Below are 18872 nucleotides of genomic sequence, written 5' to 3' on the forward strand. Positions count from 1 at the left end.
TTTCAGAGAACAGCTCACACCAGCTGTCCTCCACAAATTCATTTCATTTTCATTATTTTTGTATTCTTGTAAATATATATATAGGCCACGCTGCGCAAAACAGTAAATAATCTTCAGATCATTGAAGGACTACTGATAACCTAAAGAAGAAGTAGGTCAATTATTTGGTAGACGTAGACGTATCTGTTCCGTTAAGCAAACGATCTCATTCCGCATTCCGGATTCTTTCCACAGTCGTGCTTTCGCTTTCAATGTCGCAAAGAAATAAAAACAAAAAAACCCTAAAACATTGTTATTATTGAAGTCCTTCTGTAATTCTTGTATAAAACAGTTCCTTAAACTATATTTGAATAAATAATATAAAATCGAATTAGGACTCTATTGTTTACTGAACGCATTTTTCAACAACCGGAAGTGAAAACCAATCTTTATTGATCAACACAATCGAAAACATGTCGCAAGGAAAAATCAAAATACAGAGGAAACGACGAGGATGACTGTTCGAACAAGTTCATGTATAGGGGTATACGTTTTTTAATGTTGACATAATTATATTTTCGTATTGAGAATTAGTAACATTGCATGATCTTTTCTACATAAGTGCACAAAAGGGCATCTCATTTGGACACTGAAATCTATCAGATGCTGAGTAACAACAAAGCATAATACTGTCGATTGTTTATATTATATGCCGGATAAACAAAATTTGAGTATTACTTCCTGTTGTAGTTGTGCTGGTATTAGTGGTATAGATATCCTTTTTGTTGACGGTTAAGCATTAACTCCCCAAGATAAACGAATTTTGTTCAGTGAATCGAAGTGTTCGGTGGCTGTGTTTGTTTTTGTATGAGAAAAAACTGTGGAAAAAATTATGAGTTAGAGAAGAATATGGACCTTTGGGTCAGAGTAAAGCAGTTAAAATGATTGAATTTTGGTGACAAGAAAATGTTGAGTATCGTATGTAGACAAGATTCAGCATCCTATCACTTGATAATGTCCTCAACATTGCTATTCCTAATGTACCGTCAGGGCTCCTGTTATAGTAAGGATAACAATCAAGAAGCTCCTGTTTCTGTTCAGGTCAGAGTTCAAGATGTTCAAGTTCAAGACGTGCCCTTATATTATCCATCTCTCAACCATAGCTCTACTTTAGTCAGACAGCATCGAAAAAAGGTTAGCAAGAGGAAACCAACCAAATCGTATAGCTGGTTCGTAGAAGTTCGCTCTATCTGTGCTCGATATGATCTGCTAGATCCACTGGATATCCTCACAACCCAATCCCTTCGTTTTGTTGGAAAAGTCAAGTCAGAAAAACTATTGATAGAGCTCAAATCCCTTGGATTAGCAGGTTAAGGGATTAGCAGGTTTCGTATTTAGAACTGGATGTAACTTTGTAACCTTGAAGCTTTCAGATTTGATAGGGTCGAGTATACTTTTGCTTGGAGTAATATATATCCTTTCCCTCCAAGCAAAAGGATACTCGACCCTATCAAATCTGAGTACTGAATTAATGAAAGCTTCAATGTTACAAAGTTACATCCAGTTCTGAATACGAAACCTGCTAATCCAAGGGATGTTGCAAGACTCCATCCCAAATTGAAACTTGCTAAGGGAACATCTATTCTTAATACAAACTGTAAAGCCTTTAACCAAAAAGAAGTGAATGCTACATATCAACTATGCAAGAAGCTTAAGGATGATGACCAAAGAGCACTCTGAACTTAATTGCGAAAGGCTGCATGATCGGCGAAAACCAATCTTGGATGTAATCAACAACATCATCAGGTCAACACAAATTCTAAAGGATCAAATGTCATGTGATAAAGACCTACTCCAGTTGATAATAGACAGTAATGATTTACGTATTGCTCATAGTGACAATGCACTAGATTACCAATGAGTGCTCGACATATGTGTTGTGCCATGCACGTAGATCAATATCATCTGTTAGGTCTGACAGGAAAACACTGCACCAAATTGAAACGTTCCCCTAGCTATTTAACCATATGTACAAGAGGGCTACCAACCCCAACCATCTAACCCTGTTAATGTATATAATGACAAACAATTCCTGGTCCTGTATATATATCCCAATATACCACGCGAAGTGATGATGATGGTGATTATGTACTGTTTTTAAACCCCCTTTTAACATTTTTCTCTAGCCAGAGTTTCTCCTAAATAGGAAGGAACTAAGAATACAGATACCGATGGCCTCCTTATCTGCTTACCAAAACAATTTGACCGTCACTTGGTTTACTTGATCTTGCTATGCTTGCAGCACTGATTATTTTGTAAAAAAAAATCCCTCAGTACATTTAAGTACTTCTTGACCATAGCAATATCACAGTATGTGCAGTATGTGCTATAAATGCAAAAAAAGACATCATTCAGTGATGGTGATGGAATTGATTCGACCGTCATATTGTCACTTCAATGACCATGAATTCAGAACTTTTAAATTGGTCCAATTTGGAATGGTGAATATGTTACATAAGTTAAGCTCACCACTAAGTGTACCCTTTTCAACCTGAAGCTGAACAGTCAGAAGACTAATTAGGATGTGAACACCACATCATCAGGATTGTAGTGAAAGCTAATCCAGCATTAGACTCCCTTCCAACAGAACATCAACAAGTGTTGTCAAGATTTATCAGAATCGGGTATAGAAAGTAAATAAGATAAAGATGGCACAAAAGATAGCTGGCTGGTTTGTTTTGTCAGCCTACAACTGGAAACCTAGAAATGTCAATAACATTCGGCAGTGCCTACAGTAGGTTGGAAACAAGACAGGAGATCGTCCAATTCCTCTCTTAACCCTTTCACCACTGTAGAGCATAATGAACTCATCCAGATCAAAGCATGGAAGAGTTTACTAAAGTTACATAAGGGTGAAAGGGTTAAGACCCTCTTTAAGCTGCTGTTACAATTGACTGCATCGCTAAACTGTCAGTCGCAGTAAGATGAAGACTGCTATCTATCTATATGTTATACTCCACAGAGACAAAAATGGCTTTAATGCAGAGGGGGTTAATGTAAGTATACGCATGTGATACTTAGCTTCGGTTAATCCCAGTTGGTAGGAATTGATGCTGTTGTTTTCGATTTATTCTCCAAGACCAGCATGTCAATGGATGTCTACAAATGTAGCCTCATTTCAAAGGCAAAGATAGTCTAGAGCAGCTTCTGAGATGAATCTCTCCAGGCATAGACCACAGAGTGTTTCCAGGAGTCGGCGAACGTGTTTTAGTTTAGCTTGATCCCTGAGAAGATGTTTTAACAAGACATTATTTAAGAAGAAGGACTCCCTATTAAGAAACTGAATGTTATATAAGAAGGGGCAACAACAAGGGGCAGGATGCCTCCCCTCTTTCCCAAATTGTCAACTCTCACATGTGCAGGAAGTAAAATTTAAATTATGCTTGATTTTAAACCTGATTATAAATGCATTTTCAAGAAAAATATTTAATCATTAATCGTAATTGGTTAGCATATTTAGGAAAAAAAACCTTTTACGAGCAATGACTAATACAACACGTATCAACTGATGTTATCTCTGTACCTTTCTGTTTCAGTGATGGCCAGTTTCTGTTACCAGTACCTGTCCATCGTAGCCAATGACTTCATCTTCTTCAGTGGAGATGTGCAGACCACCACTATAGCAGTGGCCATAGCCAGCTCCTTGTGCTACTCAATAGTGTGGGCTATATACTACATAGTACGTTTGGCACATCCTCGGCATCGGAAGGAAAATGGCCGCAGAAAGTCGACCACCTCTCTCGCCTACTTACCAAACATGGGAGCCAAGTTTACCATTAAAAGACCAAAAACATCTGTGAGTTCTATAAAATAAGATATACCTGAAAAAATACATTTTAATAGTAAAAGGGTTTAAACAGTTAAAACAATGCATTACCTGTTGTATCAGTGTATGTCTGTGTATTTGTGTGCCAGATACGTGTTTAGCTCATTTGGCATAAATTAAATGATTGTTTGCCTAAACTTAAATGACTTTTGGAGGAAAATTAACCTACTCAAAATATTTCAATTGTGATTACCCGTTATGATTTTTTATTTTTTTTTTATTTTCTGAAAACTTAATTTGTCATCAATCTTGCTGTTTGGTGTTTCGATCTTCTTAAGTCCAAATTCTAGAAATGTTTACTGGGCTTACATCTACCAAAAATCCTGGGTCCAGTTCAGATGCTGTCATATGTGTGTAGAATTCCTAGAGTAATGTTTAGAAAATGACCTAATTCTGGAACCCTTAATTTTTCGTAATATCAATACCTGTGAACTTAATGTCGCTGACACAATTAAAGTAACTTCTGATCTGGGAAACGCCCTGATTATATTTTACGAGTGGGTATATCTTTATTGTAGACGACGGGTCTGTATCCAGATGTGATCAATTTTGAGACTGTCCTGTGTAGTCAGGTGGAGGTGCCTTGTGTCAGGTAAATAGCCATTTCAAATTGGCATATTGATATTTTATGTAATTTCAAATTTACAGCAAGTTTTCTCTTAATCATGTCTGTATCATGTTACTCATTACTCCAGGTACACTATTGGCATTCTTACTAGACTAAGAATCTAGTATCATGTTCTTAAACAGAATCATTGAGATTTTATTGAAAATTCAACTTTGTGATAAATAAAATCTGCAGTTTATTTGCTCTATTTCTTACTGAAGGCTTTTGCACGTAATTCAGAACTATATGTGACTATTATTTTATGACTAACATCTGATAAAAAGTGTTTTGATATTTTTCATAGATGCAGTAAAAACTTGGCAGATCCCCAGTGCCGTTTTGTGACGTGTAAAGTATGTTGTTTCTGTCGCGAGGCCTGCAGCATACACAAGCATCCCTGTGACCTTGAATGTCGTCCCTGTGATCATCTAGGTGTTGTTACAGAGATCAATCTCAGGTGAGGCCTCATTTAAATGGAAAACATTATATGAACCGTTATGGTACTTTTATAGCTAAATGTATTATTGACTGAAGAAAAACTTCAATATATTGCCCAATATAGCAAAATTTTGGCATTATAAAGCGGTTTGGTGATGCATTAAAAGAGACATATAAAGGAACTGTTAGAAAATAAAGAAAAGTGGTGCCCGGAAATAGTTTGTCAGTAAGCAAGTTGGCATAAAAAAACCCAAGTGAAATGAGGACACCACAGTCTTTATTAAATTCAAAGAAAATGACTTCCTGATGAAAGTTTATGCATGTCTGTATTTCTCTTGTTTTAGTGAGTGCCAAATCAGTCAGTGCCCGGAAAGGATTGGTTATTTTGGGTCCCAATTGTCACTTCTGAATCTGTCTGGCAATAACCTCGGAGAAATACCCGAGGAAATTGGCTGTCTGCGTGGCCTTAAAGAATTTTATTTACAGAAGAATAGCATTAAAATTCTACCAGTAAGTATTAAACTTCCGTGTAAGATTTGATAACATACATGTTGTCCAGTAGAACACTATGTATTAGTGATACGGAAAAAATGCATTGTATGTTAAGATGTGACCTATGCTAAAATAGGAATACAGTAATAATTCATAAATTTAAAGGAAGACATATCTTTTTTATCTATTTTTAAAATAAATGAAACAATTCGAAATAAAGGCAATCAGAAAATGGAAACTATTTTTGTTTTTGAAAATTAAAGCATCATATTTTAAAAGCTCAGGTGACCTATTGCTATCTGTCTTCGTCCGGCGTCGTCCGTTAACATTTTATATTTTCAACTTAAGCTAAACTTCTACTGGGCTGTTTTACTAGTAACTGAAACTTGGTAGGAATGATCAACTCTTGGTCCTGACAAAGTGTTGTTATTTTTCGGGTCGATCAAAAATAAATAAAAAATAACGGACGACGACGGACGACGACGGATAGCAATAGGTCACTTGACCTATTGCTTAAAGCTTAAAGCTCAGGTGACCTAAAAAAGGAAGAACGACTTGCATACCATATTCTGTAAATAATAAACCAGTTTTAAAATATGGCGCTTTAATTTTCAAAAGCAAAAATAGTTTCCATTTTCTGATTGCCTTTATTTCGAATGCTAGGGCCGGCCATTTCAAAAAACTATTTCAAACTTAAAGTCAAGTTCTACTGGGTCAATCCAACTGAAACTTGGTAGGAATGATCAACTCATGGTCCTGGCAAACCTAACTCAAAGTTATACCTAACTTTTCTTTACTCAGGTTTTGGTAGGGATGATTGACATCATTATCTCCACTTCATATTTCAACAACAAAAATGAATACTGTAGGACTCAGGTGACCGTTTAGGCCCATGGACCTCTTGTTTTTTTTAATGATGTTACATGTAACCATTGTTCACAAATATTTCTATTAGTCTAAATGACAAAACAAACAAATATTTAATGCATTATTTTGACCAATCCTTTATCAGTAATTTTATTTCCATACAGACTTAAGGTAGTTTCTATGATAACTTATACATTTTGTATTTCATATGTGCTATATAATAAATACATGGTGATATGACTTTTTCAGGCAACTCTGGGGTCCTTGACCAATCTCCAGATACTGACTGTGTCTTCTAACAAAATTACTTCTTTACCTGGTAAGTGTCTTGTTCTGAATCTTTTTATGATATGAAACTGATTCTTTAATTTGCTTTCACCGTCAAATATATTCACATGTTTAGGTGGTCTGAAGGTGCATTTGATAATACACTTGCATCACCTGCCTTGCGAGCTAAAGACTAACATCAGAGCCAACAGGAGTGATTTAAATAATAAAAGTTGAAATTACTTGTTTCATATTTGTTTGAAAATAAATTAAGTTTGTATTGATATATTCAAAATCTTGTCTCAAAATAATATGAATATCACATATCATTTACAAACCGTTACTTGTGCAAGGTGACTTACATTTAAATGGTGCGTCATCCATCAACATCTTTCCCTTTATATCTCAAACTTAAGAGAACACTTACATTTAGTCTTTGAATTTCTGCCTCTGTTTTAGATTTTTGGTTGTCATTATCTAACTTACAACACCTAGATGTCAGTAGTAATGAGATTAGTGCTGTGCCAGATTCTGTACGTCATCTAAGGCATCTTCGCACTTTGTTGTTACAGTAAGTATTGATTTATAACACAAATGTAGCATTTAAAAAAGGAATTGTCTCCCCCTTACAATCAGCTCCATAACATCAACCTTCAGCATCAAATTTTGTTTTGCTCATTTGGTCAAAGGGCCTAGTGAGCTATTTGCACTCTGTCTGTCTATTCACTTTTCTTTGAACATCTTCTTCTCAAGAACCATAAAGCCAATTGCAACCAAATCTTCTTTTATTAACCAGCAGTTGGATGATTTTGATTGACAGGTCAAATCTGTTAAAACTCTCAAACAACTTCTTTTGAATAACCAAAGCCTAAAGTTATAATATTTGGTCAATATCCTGCTAGCATGATGTGCTACAAATTTTTTGAAAACAAAAGACCCTGACCCATACCTTAAAGTTTGAGGGTTCAAATCTGGTAAAGCTCTCAATTGGATTCTTCTGAAGAACAAATATGCCTAGAGTCAAAATCTTGATGAAAAGCCATAAACTTTGTGAAAATGACCTTGACCCATTTAAAGACACATGGGTCAAATTTGTTAAAACACCAAAACCATTTCTTAAGGCCTAATAACATGACATTTGGCTAACGCTTTGCTAGGCTTAAAGTCATAATAGTTAGCCAGTAGCTTGCCGATATATAGTGCTGGATATTTTGTAAAAAAGAAAGGCCACTTAAGTCAGATGAGTATCTTAAGACCGATTTGACTTCTTGTTTTTTAATTTATGATATCAAGAAAAAAAATAGTTGAAGAAGCATTTATATTGCAATAAGATCCTTTCAAGATAAGATTTCTGATTGTTGAATTTTTTTTTCCAGGCACAACAAATTTTCTACCATTCCAGACAAATTGTGTCAGTTAAATGAGCTACAGGTTTGTATTGGTTTACAAAGGAGGTGGGTAAAAGCATCTCATCAGCTAAGTTTACTAGAAAACATTTCAATAAATTTTTTTTTTGATAAATCTGATACTTTCATTTAAAGAGATACAGGTATCTGGTTACTTACTTGTAAATTGTGTTGTTGGTAAAAAGGATACAGTTTTTAGAAAACAGTGATCACTCCCATTCTCACTTTTGTATGTTTTGTCATGAAAATGAAAGTTTTCACTATAGATTGTATGTATTGCATTCAATTTCATAAATAAGAATTAAAAAGGAACTTGATTTTATAACATCCCTAAATTATAGATTTGACTGAATGAAAATGTTTAAAGTGATAAAATATAACGTATTCGACTCAAACGATTGAAAAATCCAGAACTTTCAGTATTTTTATATTGGTACCAGTTTTTCATCACTTTCTGACAGTTTTTAATAGCAAGATCTTTTATCTTTAAACAAATATATGGTTCACAAATTGTAATTTTAACCAGAATTATAATGCTTTGAAATAATTTTATGTTGATGCACATTATTTGTTTAACAGGGTTTCAAAGTTTCTCAGATAAAATGACGAATATGTCTTCATAACTATTCCAAATGCTGAGCGTCTTATCATTGAATTTAATTTTCTGGGGTTTAAACCAATGTCATAAGTTTGGTCTTGTTTTCTTTAGAAATTGGATGTGAGTGATAACTGTCTGGACAGTGTGCCAAATTCTCTCGGAGGTCTGCTGAGACTGGAGGAGTTTCTCGCTGTGTCCTGTAACCTAGATACATTCCCTATGTCCCTGTGTCAATGTCCCAGCCTCAGGACCATCAATCTTTCCAGAAACAGGTCAGTGTAAACTATAGATAATTTCCCAAGTCCCTGTGTCATTGTTCCAGCTTCAGGACCTTCAATCTATCTAGAAACAGGTCAGTGTAAACTAGATACTGCAATTTCTGAAGTCCCTGTATCATTGTCCCTGCAGCCTCAGGACCATCAATCTGTCTAGAAACAGGTCAGTGTAAACTCAATAGTTTCCAAAGTACCTGTGTCTATATCAAAGCCCTTGGATCATCACTTTATCTAATAATCTGAACAGTTCACACATTCCCCATCCCTGTGTCATTGTCCCAGCCTCAGGACCATCAATCTGTCTAGAAATAGGTCAGTGTAAACTATAGATAATTTTCCAAATCCTTGTGTCTATGTCAGTACTGTGTCACACAACAATATTTAGTCAAAGTATTAAGAAAAAAAAAATAGTTTAAAAAGATTTTCTAGTCAGGGAAATAGAAAATAATATAAAAGAGAAAATTGATAGTGTATTGTGAATCAATGCAATGAGGCAGTAAATGAACATTTATGATCACCTAATATGTTTAACATATACAGGTTGTGTCAGATTCGTATGTATTATTGGTATTTTTATCTTTACCTTTAGGTTAAAAGTGATTCCAGTTGAAGTGGGTAGGGTAGGTAACCTAAGGGAGCTGAACGTGTCCTATAACAGCCTACAGTACCTACCTGCTACGTTACATATCAATCATCTTCATGTTTGTGATAGTAAGTATGCTGTCTTAGGTCATGTTTGTGATAGTAAGTGTGTTGTCTTAGTTCATGTTTATGCTAGTAAGTGTGCTGTCTTAGGTCATGTTTATGCTAGTAAGTATGCTGTCTTAGGTCATGTTTATGCTAGTAAGTGTGCTGTCTTAGTTCATGTTTGTGATAGTAAGTATGCTGTCTTAGGTCATGTTTATGCTAGTAAGTGTGCTGTCTTAGTTCATGTTTGTGATAGTAAGTATGCTGTCTTAGGTCATGTTTATGCTAGTAAGTGTGCTGTCTTAGTTCATGTTTGTGATAGTAAGTGTGCTGTCTTAGTTCATGTTTGTGATAGTAAGTGTGCTGTCTTAGTTCATGTTTATGCTAGTAAGTGTGCTGTCTTAGTTCATGTTTGTGATAGTAAGTGTGCTGTCTTAGTTCATGTTTGTGATAGTAAGTGTGCTGTCTTAGTTCATGTTTATGCTAGTAAGTGTGCTGTCTTAGTTCATGTTTGTGATAGTAAGTATGCTGTCTTAGGTCATGTTTATGCTAGTAAATGTGCTGTCTTAGTTCATGTTTATGATAGTAAGTGTGCTGTCTTAGTTCATGTTTGTGATAGTAAGTGTGCTGTCTTAGTTCATGTTTGTGATAGTAAGTGTGCTGTCTTAGTTCATGTTTATGCTAGTAAGTGTGCTGTCTTAGTTCATGTTTGTGATAGTAAGTATGCTGTCTTAGGTCATGTTTATGCTAGTAAATGTGCTGTCTTAGTTCATGTTTTTGATAGTAAGTATGCTGTCTTAGTTCATGTTTGTGATAGTAAGTGTGCTGTCTTAGATCATGTTTATGCTAGTAAGTGTGCTGTCTTAGTTCATGTTTGTGATAGTAAGTATGCTGTCTCAGTTCATGTTTGTGATGGTAAGTATGCTGTCTTAGTTCATGTTTGTGATAGTAAGTATGCTGTCTTAGTTCATGTTTGTGATAGTAAGTAAACACAATACATCGTATTGTGTTTTCCGTATACACAATTTTTAGATGCGCAATTCAAACAAAATTTGTATTCATAAAAATAATGATAAGAAATTAATATGTCCGTTTAAATCAGTGTCAGTGATATTTTAATTAGAAATAAGTTTTTCTTGTAAAAAACATAAAATTGTGATACACCTCGTAAACTTTGAGCAATTGGCAGTGACTAGTAGATATGGTTTTTGGCATCACATTGCACTGTTTGCTTCTGAAAACAGGTACTCATAACTTGTTAAATTTGGATATTTAGTTTCAGAAAATCCATTCCTGACAGAAGCTGACCAGTCTGACGTCCAGTCCCTAACCCAAGGTCCATACGAGACTGGGAGTGTTCCTGCCCTTTTTGAGCTGGCCTTCCGGACGGTGGTGTCTGGAGATAGTCCCCACTATGACCTTACAGCCTTGCCACTTATTCTACAAGGTAGGAAGTCTGCTGTGTGTATATTGTACTGGCGGTAACCCAATGTTGGTAACAGCCAATCAGTCACTGATTTTACATTCAACCCCATATGAAGTTGGTATTAAGTTGTGGCAATTTTATTGTATTCAATATCTTACACAGTATTCCATATTCCCCAATCATTTACAATGTATTTCTTGAATTATTCTGCTTTTAGATTCATTTGTATTCAAAACATTTTCATATAAATGATTGTCATCTTTTAATGTTTTTAACTCTGTTACTGATCTCCATCACATATAAAATTCAAACATGTAACTGGCAGCTTATTCTTGTTTCTGAAAGTTCAATGTCTTTTTTCAAACTTCAAAAAATATATTGAGGATTTCAATATCTTATGAATTTGAGCCAGACAAACACTTTCTCAATTCTGAATTGCTGAACGGATTAAATGTTCTAAATCAATATCCTTGCTGTTTGTACAGAGACTGTAGGAGAGAGGAAGACTTGTACATCTTGTGGAGTTGTCTTCCTGGACCTGTACCGGTCCTCCCTGCACTTCCAGCAGTTCTCACAGGGCCACATCCCATTCCTGTCCCAACTCTGCTCCGCTGCCTGTGCAGCTATCAACTCCTGACTGGGTCTGATACATACAGCTATCAACTCCTGACTGGGACCGATACATACAGCGATCAACTCCTGACTGGGACCGATACATACAGCGATCAACTCCTGACTGGGACCGATACATACAGCCATCAACTCCTGACTGGGTCCGATTCATACAGCTATCAACTCCTGACTGGGACCGATACATACAGCGATCAACTCCTGACTGGGACCGATACATACAGCGATCAACTCCTGACTGGGACCGATACATACAGCCATCAACTCCTGACTGGGTCCGATTCATACAGCTATCACCTCCTGACTGGGTCCGATACATACAGCTATCAACTCCTGACTGGGTACGATACATACAGCTATCAACTCCTGACTGGGCCTGATACATACAGCTATCAACTCCTGACTGGGGCTGATACATACAGCTATCAACTCCTGACTGGGTCCGATACAGACAGCTATCAACTCCTGACTGGGACCGATACGTACAGCTATCAACTCCTGACTGGGTCTGATACATACAGCTATCAACTCCTGACTGGGTACGATACATACAGCTATCAACTCCTGACTGGGTACGATACATACAGCTATCAACTCCTGACTGGGACCGATACAAACAGCTATCAACTCCTGACTGGGTCTGATTCATACAGCTATCAACTCCTGACTGGGACCGATTCATACAGCTATCAACTCCTGACTGGGACCAATACACACAGCTATCAACTCCTGACTGGGACCGATTCATACAGCTATCAACTCCTGACTGCGACCGATACATACAGCTATCAACTCCTGACTGGGTCCGATTCATACAGCTATCAACTCCTGACTGGGTCCGAGGCATACTGCTGCAGTAATCAGTGTATAATTGGTAACTAATGGCTGACATGTTTGAATGGCTATACAAATCTTGATATTTTCTCATATTTTGTCTTTGGGATCATGGAAGATCTAAGTTTATATGCTATATACATTTTCAGTGACATATCAAAAAGACTTCTAATTACATGTTGTAAGTATAGAAAATTTCACCAGATCTCAAAATGATCTGATCTTACAAAGTTGTTTTATAATTTTTGAACCAGCAAGAAAAATGGAACAATGCCTGTGCTAATATTAATTTCATTTACAGTTTAACTCCTGCTTTCAATAAACCTACTATGTATAAAATGATAGCAGACTTTCTTAAAAGATAGCCATATTGAGACCAAATGTCTTAAGAAATCTCCTGCTTTTGTTGTTAGGATTTTTTGTTTAACTATATTGTGCCTCTTTACTGTATGTGTGCTGGGGATGGGTTTTGGGAGGGGGGTAAAGTCTCAGATGTTCCCCATCCAGATACATGATTGTCTTGTCTAAGACAACACATGTGGGGTGCTCTGATCATGTGTTGTGGTAGTTATTTCACGCTCCAAACCAAAGATTTTTTCAGATGATGTGATTTACCATGTAAAAGACATCTACACACAAACAGTATTAAAATCCTCTTTAAAATTATTGATTTAAAGAACTTCAAAGAGTGAGGGAACTATTTGTTAAAGAAAATTGTATTCCAATGACCCGCATATTTTCAAAATGTCAATAGCTTAATGAAAATGTTATAAGATGTTAAAAATGTTAAACATTTTGCAAATTCTTCAGTTTTGCAGTTATATCAGGGTACTTGTACCAATTTATCCTTTTAACACCTAAATTCATATTTTTACAGTGTGTGTGAATTATTGAATTTATCGTTGCCAGAGAAAGAGAAACGTGTATTTGTTGCTCTCAGTGAGAGTAATATGATTTTTGTTTAAAGTTTTTTGACCAATTGTGTACAAGTGACTTTTAGCCTTAATGGTACATTAAGAGAATGTCTTTACAGTATACATAGACTGTATAGCAATACTATACAATTATAAGATTTTTATATCAATATCTTTTTAAGTTGATATTTGTTTTACTGTACAATTTACCCATTATAAAAAGGTTGACAGAGGGTTTATATAACATTTCAATTTTACCATGACTGTATATATATATAGAATATTCAGGTTTAATTTGCTCAATACAAATGTTTATCAGATACAATAAATATCTAATTCCATCTGCTGATTTAATAAATTATCAAGGGATGTTTTCAAAATACACTAGTGTATTTAAAATGTATAAACCTAAACCACATACAGATGATTTTTGTTTTAAAATGATCTTCACCATGAGTTGATAAGTGCTAGCACTTCCTTCATGTTAAACAGGGTGATAGGTTGGTAATGAATTTTATACACAATTTATTTTGGGTGGTCCGTTGGTGCAGTGGATAGCACACTCGCCTTTCGCCAAGGTGGCCGGGGATTGATTTCCCAATCAGACGTGAAAAGGTAGGTCACCTGCCCGACCACATGGTTTTTCTCCAGACACTCTGGTTTCCTCCCACATTGGGATTAAACAAAATAAAATCAATCCTCCCACATTAAAACCACCCATGCACTAACATCCAGGCCAACAAGAGTGACTAATATAAACCGAAATAACGTGTTTCATAATTGTTGTAAAATAAATGAAGTTTATACTGTATATTTTACAGTGATAACCAGAAGCTGACTCAATATCTACATAGGTTGGTGGAATTGTATTATAATATAAATTATGATATACAATAATTTTCCAGATTTTGTCTTTTCATGTTACAAACACTTCTTACAGTTAAGCATCCTTAAAATATTATACATGCTGCGTATAAACTTCATGTTCAGTGTAACTTATAATATTACAGTTCAAACAGATGTGTGATTCTCATATGTACCAGGAAATCAGTTGTATTTTTAAAGTTTACGTTTATAATGTAGCTGAACATGAAGGTCAATGGGTTGTTTGTGTCATAATCTAGAAAAAAAAGTATTATGAAAAAATAAGATGGTGTGAAAATTATCTTGATTCAGTTGTAAAAATAGTTGTGAATGATTGTTAATATATGTTGTGAACCTGATAAAGGAAGGCGTTGTACAGTAAAAGTACACGATCGACATGGGTTCACCAGCAGCTTTCCTTAGTGTCAATCATAATTTACATGTACTGCAATGTCAGAAAATGTAAAGGGACATTTACCACAGTTATAATTCTGTTACTCTGGTATGTTTAAATGTTCATGAATGCATATCAGCAAATTGATTGTGAATTGATTTTAAAATGGCTACCCGGAACATACATAACTAACATTGTTTTGATAATTGTTTTGTTTTAAACTTTACATTCCATTTAACCATTTTTCTCAAAGAGCCAAGAATATGAAATCAGAAGAAATTTGCTACAGATGCTTCTGCTAGTGCAGAGGTGTTGAAAATTGAAAAGGCACATGTTGCTCATAATTTATTTGAAAGAAGAACAGGTCCGATATTGCTCTATCGATATATGTTAAGATAACACTTCATACTTTCAAATGCCATTATACAAAAATCTAGTCAAATGACAATGTTGTTTTGTTGATATTTTGACATTTCCATTTTTAACATTCCAGAATATATTTATGAATAAGAGTTTTTTGTACATATTTTTAAATCAATACAAACAGTGTTGGAGAGAGAAACACTTGAGTGTACATGATAATATTTATTTCTTGAATCCCAGCTCAATGCCCTGAAACCACTCTGCTTAGATTTCCATTTTGTATGTGCAATCAAGCTATGGTATAGCTGTTTTGATATCTGAACATATAGGGGTTCTTATGATAATGATATATTGTGATTAAAAGACAATAATTGATGATGAAAAAAGACAGAAATCTTTTCATATCTCTTTTTTTCTATAGCACTGCATGTACACAGTAAAACCTGCCGATCTTGTACTCACTAGGGCCCACATTCAAGATGTGGGTGCCGTATTGTAATCAGTGTCTGTTCGTCCAATTTTTGTTTCCGGAAACTGATAGACAAATCTTTCTGAAATTTGACAAAATGATACACAGTGAAATAAAGATGAATAAAAGGGGTTAAACAAATTCTTAGGTCAAAGTCAAGGTCACTGTTACTAAAGATAGAAGGTATGGGAGGTATGTTCCTAATCTCGGAATCCAACAGTCTCACCTTTTATGAAATATGACATAGTGATACACTGTGATATGTAGATGTGCAATAGAGGGTTTAAATGTTATCAAGTTCAAGATTACTGTTATATAATCATATAATATACTGGGGNAGGCACATGGTTGGGCCCTTGCTGACCTGTCCGTATTCTTATCGGGCAAAGGAAAGCTGTAAACAAGACTGAGTTTTGTGAGGAGAAAAAAAAATCCAATCTGGGCATGCACATGTAGCATGGGAACAAACTGCCTGTTGTAATATGGGAATACTGGGCTCATCTGGGCTGCTTTCGCTCATCACATTCCAAATGAGTTGTTTGTGTATGACATAGGGATGGATCTAATGATATGGTGTTGATTTCTAGCAAGTCTAGGGAAAGACTTTCAAAGTCTACATTAACATTTGCAGGTCGGTCAGGTTTTACTCCTCAAATGTTGCATTTAAGAAATCGACGAACAAGTCGGCCTGTAGTTAAGTAAGATAATTTGCACTTAAACTAACAAAGAATGTACCTTTTTTTTTTTATACATGCAATAATGTAGAGGCATTATTTGCAAACACATATTTTTGATTGGGATTTTTGCCTTGAAGACAGTTATAAATATTTATATTGCTTAAGAATGTTTTATTTCAGAGGTGCACTAAATATGTATATAAGTATTTACCGTTTACGACTACTCCAGAGTTACTTGTGTACAGGTATGCCAGTCAAACTTTGTCACAACAATATCAGGAAATCATTGTCACTGCTGAAATGCCAGTGATTTATTTCATCTTGGTGCTCTTAAAAGCATGGACAGTCCCGACTGTTAATCGCAATGTCTTACCCTACCAAATTTTCACGCCCCTCACTTTGGACAAATTTTCCCATATTCAGTTTAATTGAACTGTCACCTTGGTACATATTTTTCACCTTGTGATGACTTTGTTCTAGTTCAATAAATCAGTCAGCAATGTTTTACAGATCAAACCACTTATGAAGATTTCATAGTTCCATCAAGTTTGTAGGAACAATGTTTGATTCTTATCAGCATGGGAGTTCTCCATCCAAATGTATCAACTAAAGAATGAATAGCTCTTAAATGTAAAATCTTGATACTAAATATTTTTGTAATTATGGCAACTGAAAAGAAAACATGCATTTTTTGGGATTCAAATTGATTGCTATCCAACAAATTTTGCATAAATTTTCATTTTGATGTCAAAACTTGTGAAAAAAAATCAGATGAAGGATTTGACTTTAAGTCGAACAAATGAAGCTTGGTACTACATGTATTGGTTCTGGATTTGAAATAATTCTACATTCATTAAAATGATGGGACGAATTATGGTATGGCATTGTCCAGCCATCCTTTTATTCACAATATTAGCAGAAGACCTCTTCTTTTTGATTTTGACAGATCTTCTTGAATTTTGATGGGCTTCAATATCATGTCATTTAGCTGTGTTTTTCATATAAAAGTAAGATTTGATAGTTCTTTATACAATTATTGCCCTTTGATTATTTTGTCCAGATATTGATCTCCTCCCTCAGTTTTTGTCCTATCTTAACACTTCATTGGTTTAGTTATTATGTTATCTCATTCTCCATTTTTAACCTGTGGTCATACTGGGCTCTGATGGGTCAATGGTTTTTGCACTATAACTTTATCAAATTAAATATGACTCAATTCTGCTGAAATTTGATCAGCATTAAATTCAAAGTTGAACAAAATCTGTGCATCATTCATTTGAAATGATTGGGTTCTGATGAAATTTGTCCAATATTCATATTATTCATATACCAAGCCATTGGCTGAGTTTGAAGTTGTGTCTGTGTATTGGACAGACATTTACTGGTCCTCCTCCTCAGTGGTACTCTTGATTTTACTGTAGAATAGTCTTAAATTGTGTGGTGCTACATTTATAGCTGTATCATGGCTTTAGTTTTAAGTAAACAGCTATGCCTTACGTAGTTAGCCTTTATTCTAGTCCTTTTATTTATTTATTTTAAAGGTTTACAAAAATTACTTTCTTGCCCTCTGACATTGAAATCCTTTTTTTGACCAAGTATGGCAATAGATAAAATCCATTCTAGTACATGTACGATTAACAGTTACGAATATTTATTATTATCACTTTTATTGTTTATTTGACCTCTGGCAGCGTCAAGTGCCAAGTGCCATGTGTTTGAAGATGTCGGAGAAACCATTCTAATCAGAACAAAATTTGTCCAGATATGTAACACCATTTTCATAATTCTGCTCAAAGTATCCTGATATTGCTTTATCATCATATCAGCCTTATCAGGAGCTATTAACTCCAACAATGTTAGAGGTTTAACACGGCAAGATACATTTGACAGCCACAGTCGGCATAAACATATATAAAAGTGATAAAAAATATCCCTGATCAGCAGCCTTTTATGATGTGGAAGTACATTGTAATCAGGCGCATGTTATAATGTATTGTGTTGGTTGTAGGTAATCTATGGTAGCATTGTTACCAGTATGGCAAGAGTATCTGCTGTTAATATTTTTTGTGAAAGCTTTTTATATTTTGACTTTACAAGGAGAAGGTCCAATGTTTCTACAACTCATAATTGTGTTCCCAAATAATATCAAATGTATGCGAATCGCATCATCAAAACAATTGTTCCAAACTATTACTATAGCTACTAGTAGATGGGATTCTGCAGATTTACCAAAATATTCCATCTCCAAATTCTCACTAAATGTTTATATTTATTACATATAAACAAAATATCTTTTTAATATTTCCTTTCAGGATATCTGATTTAGACAGCTGAAATGTTTGAGATTTGTTTTGAATTAAATAAGAACGGATGCTTAAAAATCACAAAGAGCAGATTGTTTTTTACAATGTTTCACAGCTATTTCTACATACCATTATTAAAATGGTAAAGACAATCTGCAGGACACATTAACTAACTGCTGTTTCAAATATTTACAATTGAAATCCAATATCTTTGAAAACTTGTTGTAAAACCTTGTATGTGTTAGTGATAAAACTATCGACAGTCGGTGTTCTTTGGTAGTGGAATGTTTCCATCGGTCCCATGTTTTGATGTTAGCTTCAGTCTGCATTCATTACTATGTATATAAACTGTTGTTGGGAGCCGAGCAGCCGGTGCTTTATTGTATCTCTTGTTGTTTACTTTATGTCTTTGTATAGGCAGTCTTAGGCCTAATTGTTGTATCTTGTTATTTTTTTCTTCGTAATGATTATATGGAAAAAATAAATATGCTGAACA

The 18872-nt window shown here is 35.0% G+C and overlaps 1 protein-coding gene across 2 annotated transcripts; it reads left to right on the forward strand.

The window, feature by feature from the left end:
• The first annotated feature begins 428 nt into the window (after window positions 1–428).
• Window positions 429–12022, forward strand: LOC110466091 (protein lap1-like). 2 transcript variants are annotated; one of them, XM_021522389.1, is made up of 13 exons: window positions 429–523; window positions 3576–3835; window positions 4384–4457; window positions 4777–4929; window positions 5255–5420; window positions 6519–6588; window positions 6996–7107; window positions 7913–7967; window positions 8652–8812; window positions 9405–9526; window positions 10779–10949; window positions 11414–11578; window positions 11975–12022. In XM_021522389.1, exons 1-12 carry the CDS (start codon window positions 514–516, stop codon window positions 11563–11565), a joined length of 1506 nt encoding a protein of 501 aa, XP_021378064.1. In that variant the 5' UTR covers window positions 429–513; the 3' UTR covers window positions 11566–11578; window positions 11975–12022. The 2 variants fall into 2 exon arrangements, with proteins under 2 accessions (XP_021378064.1, XP_021378063.1); XM_021522388.1 differs by lacking the exon at window positions 11975–12022 and having other exon boundaries at window positions 11414–11580.
• Window positions 12023–18872: the final 6850 nt, after the last annotated feature.

The sequence above is a fragment of the Mizuhopecten yessoensis genome, unplaced genomic scaffold (genome assembly GCF_002113885.1).
Source record: "Mizuhopecten yessoensis strain PY_sf001 unplaced genomic scaffold, ASM211388v2 scaffold11115, whole genome shotgun sequence".
In the NCBI taxonomy this organism is placed as follows: Eukaryota; Metazoa; Mollusca; class Bivalvia; order Pectinida; family Pectinidae; genus Mizuhopecten; species Mizuhopecten yessoensis.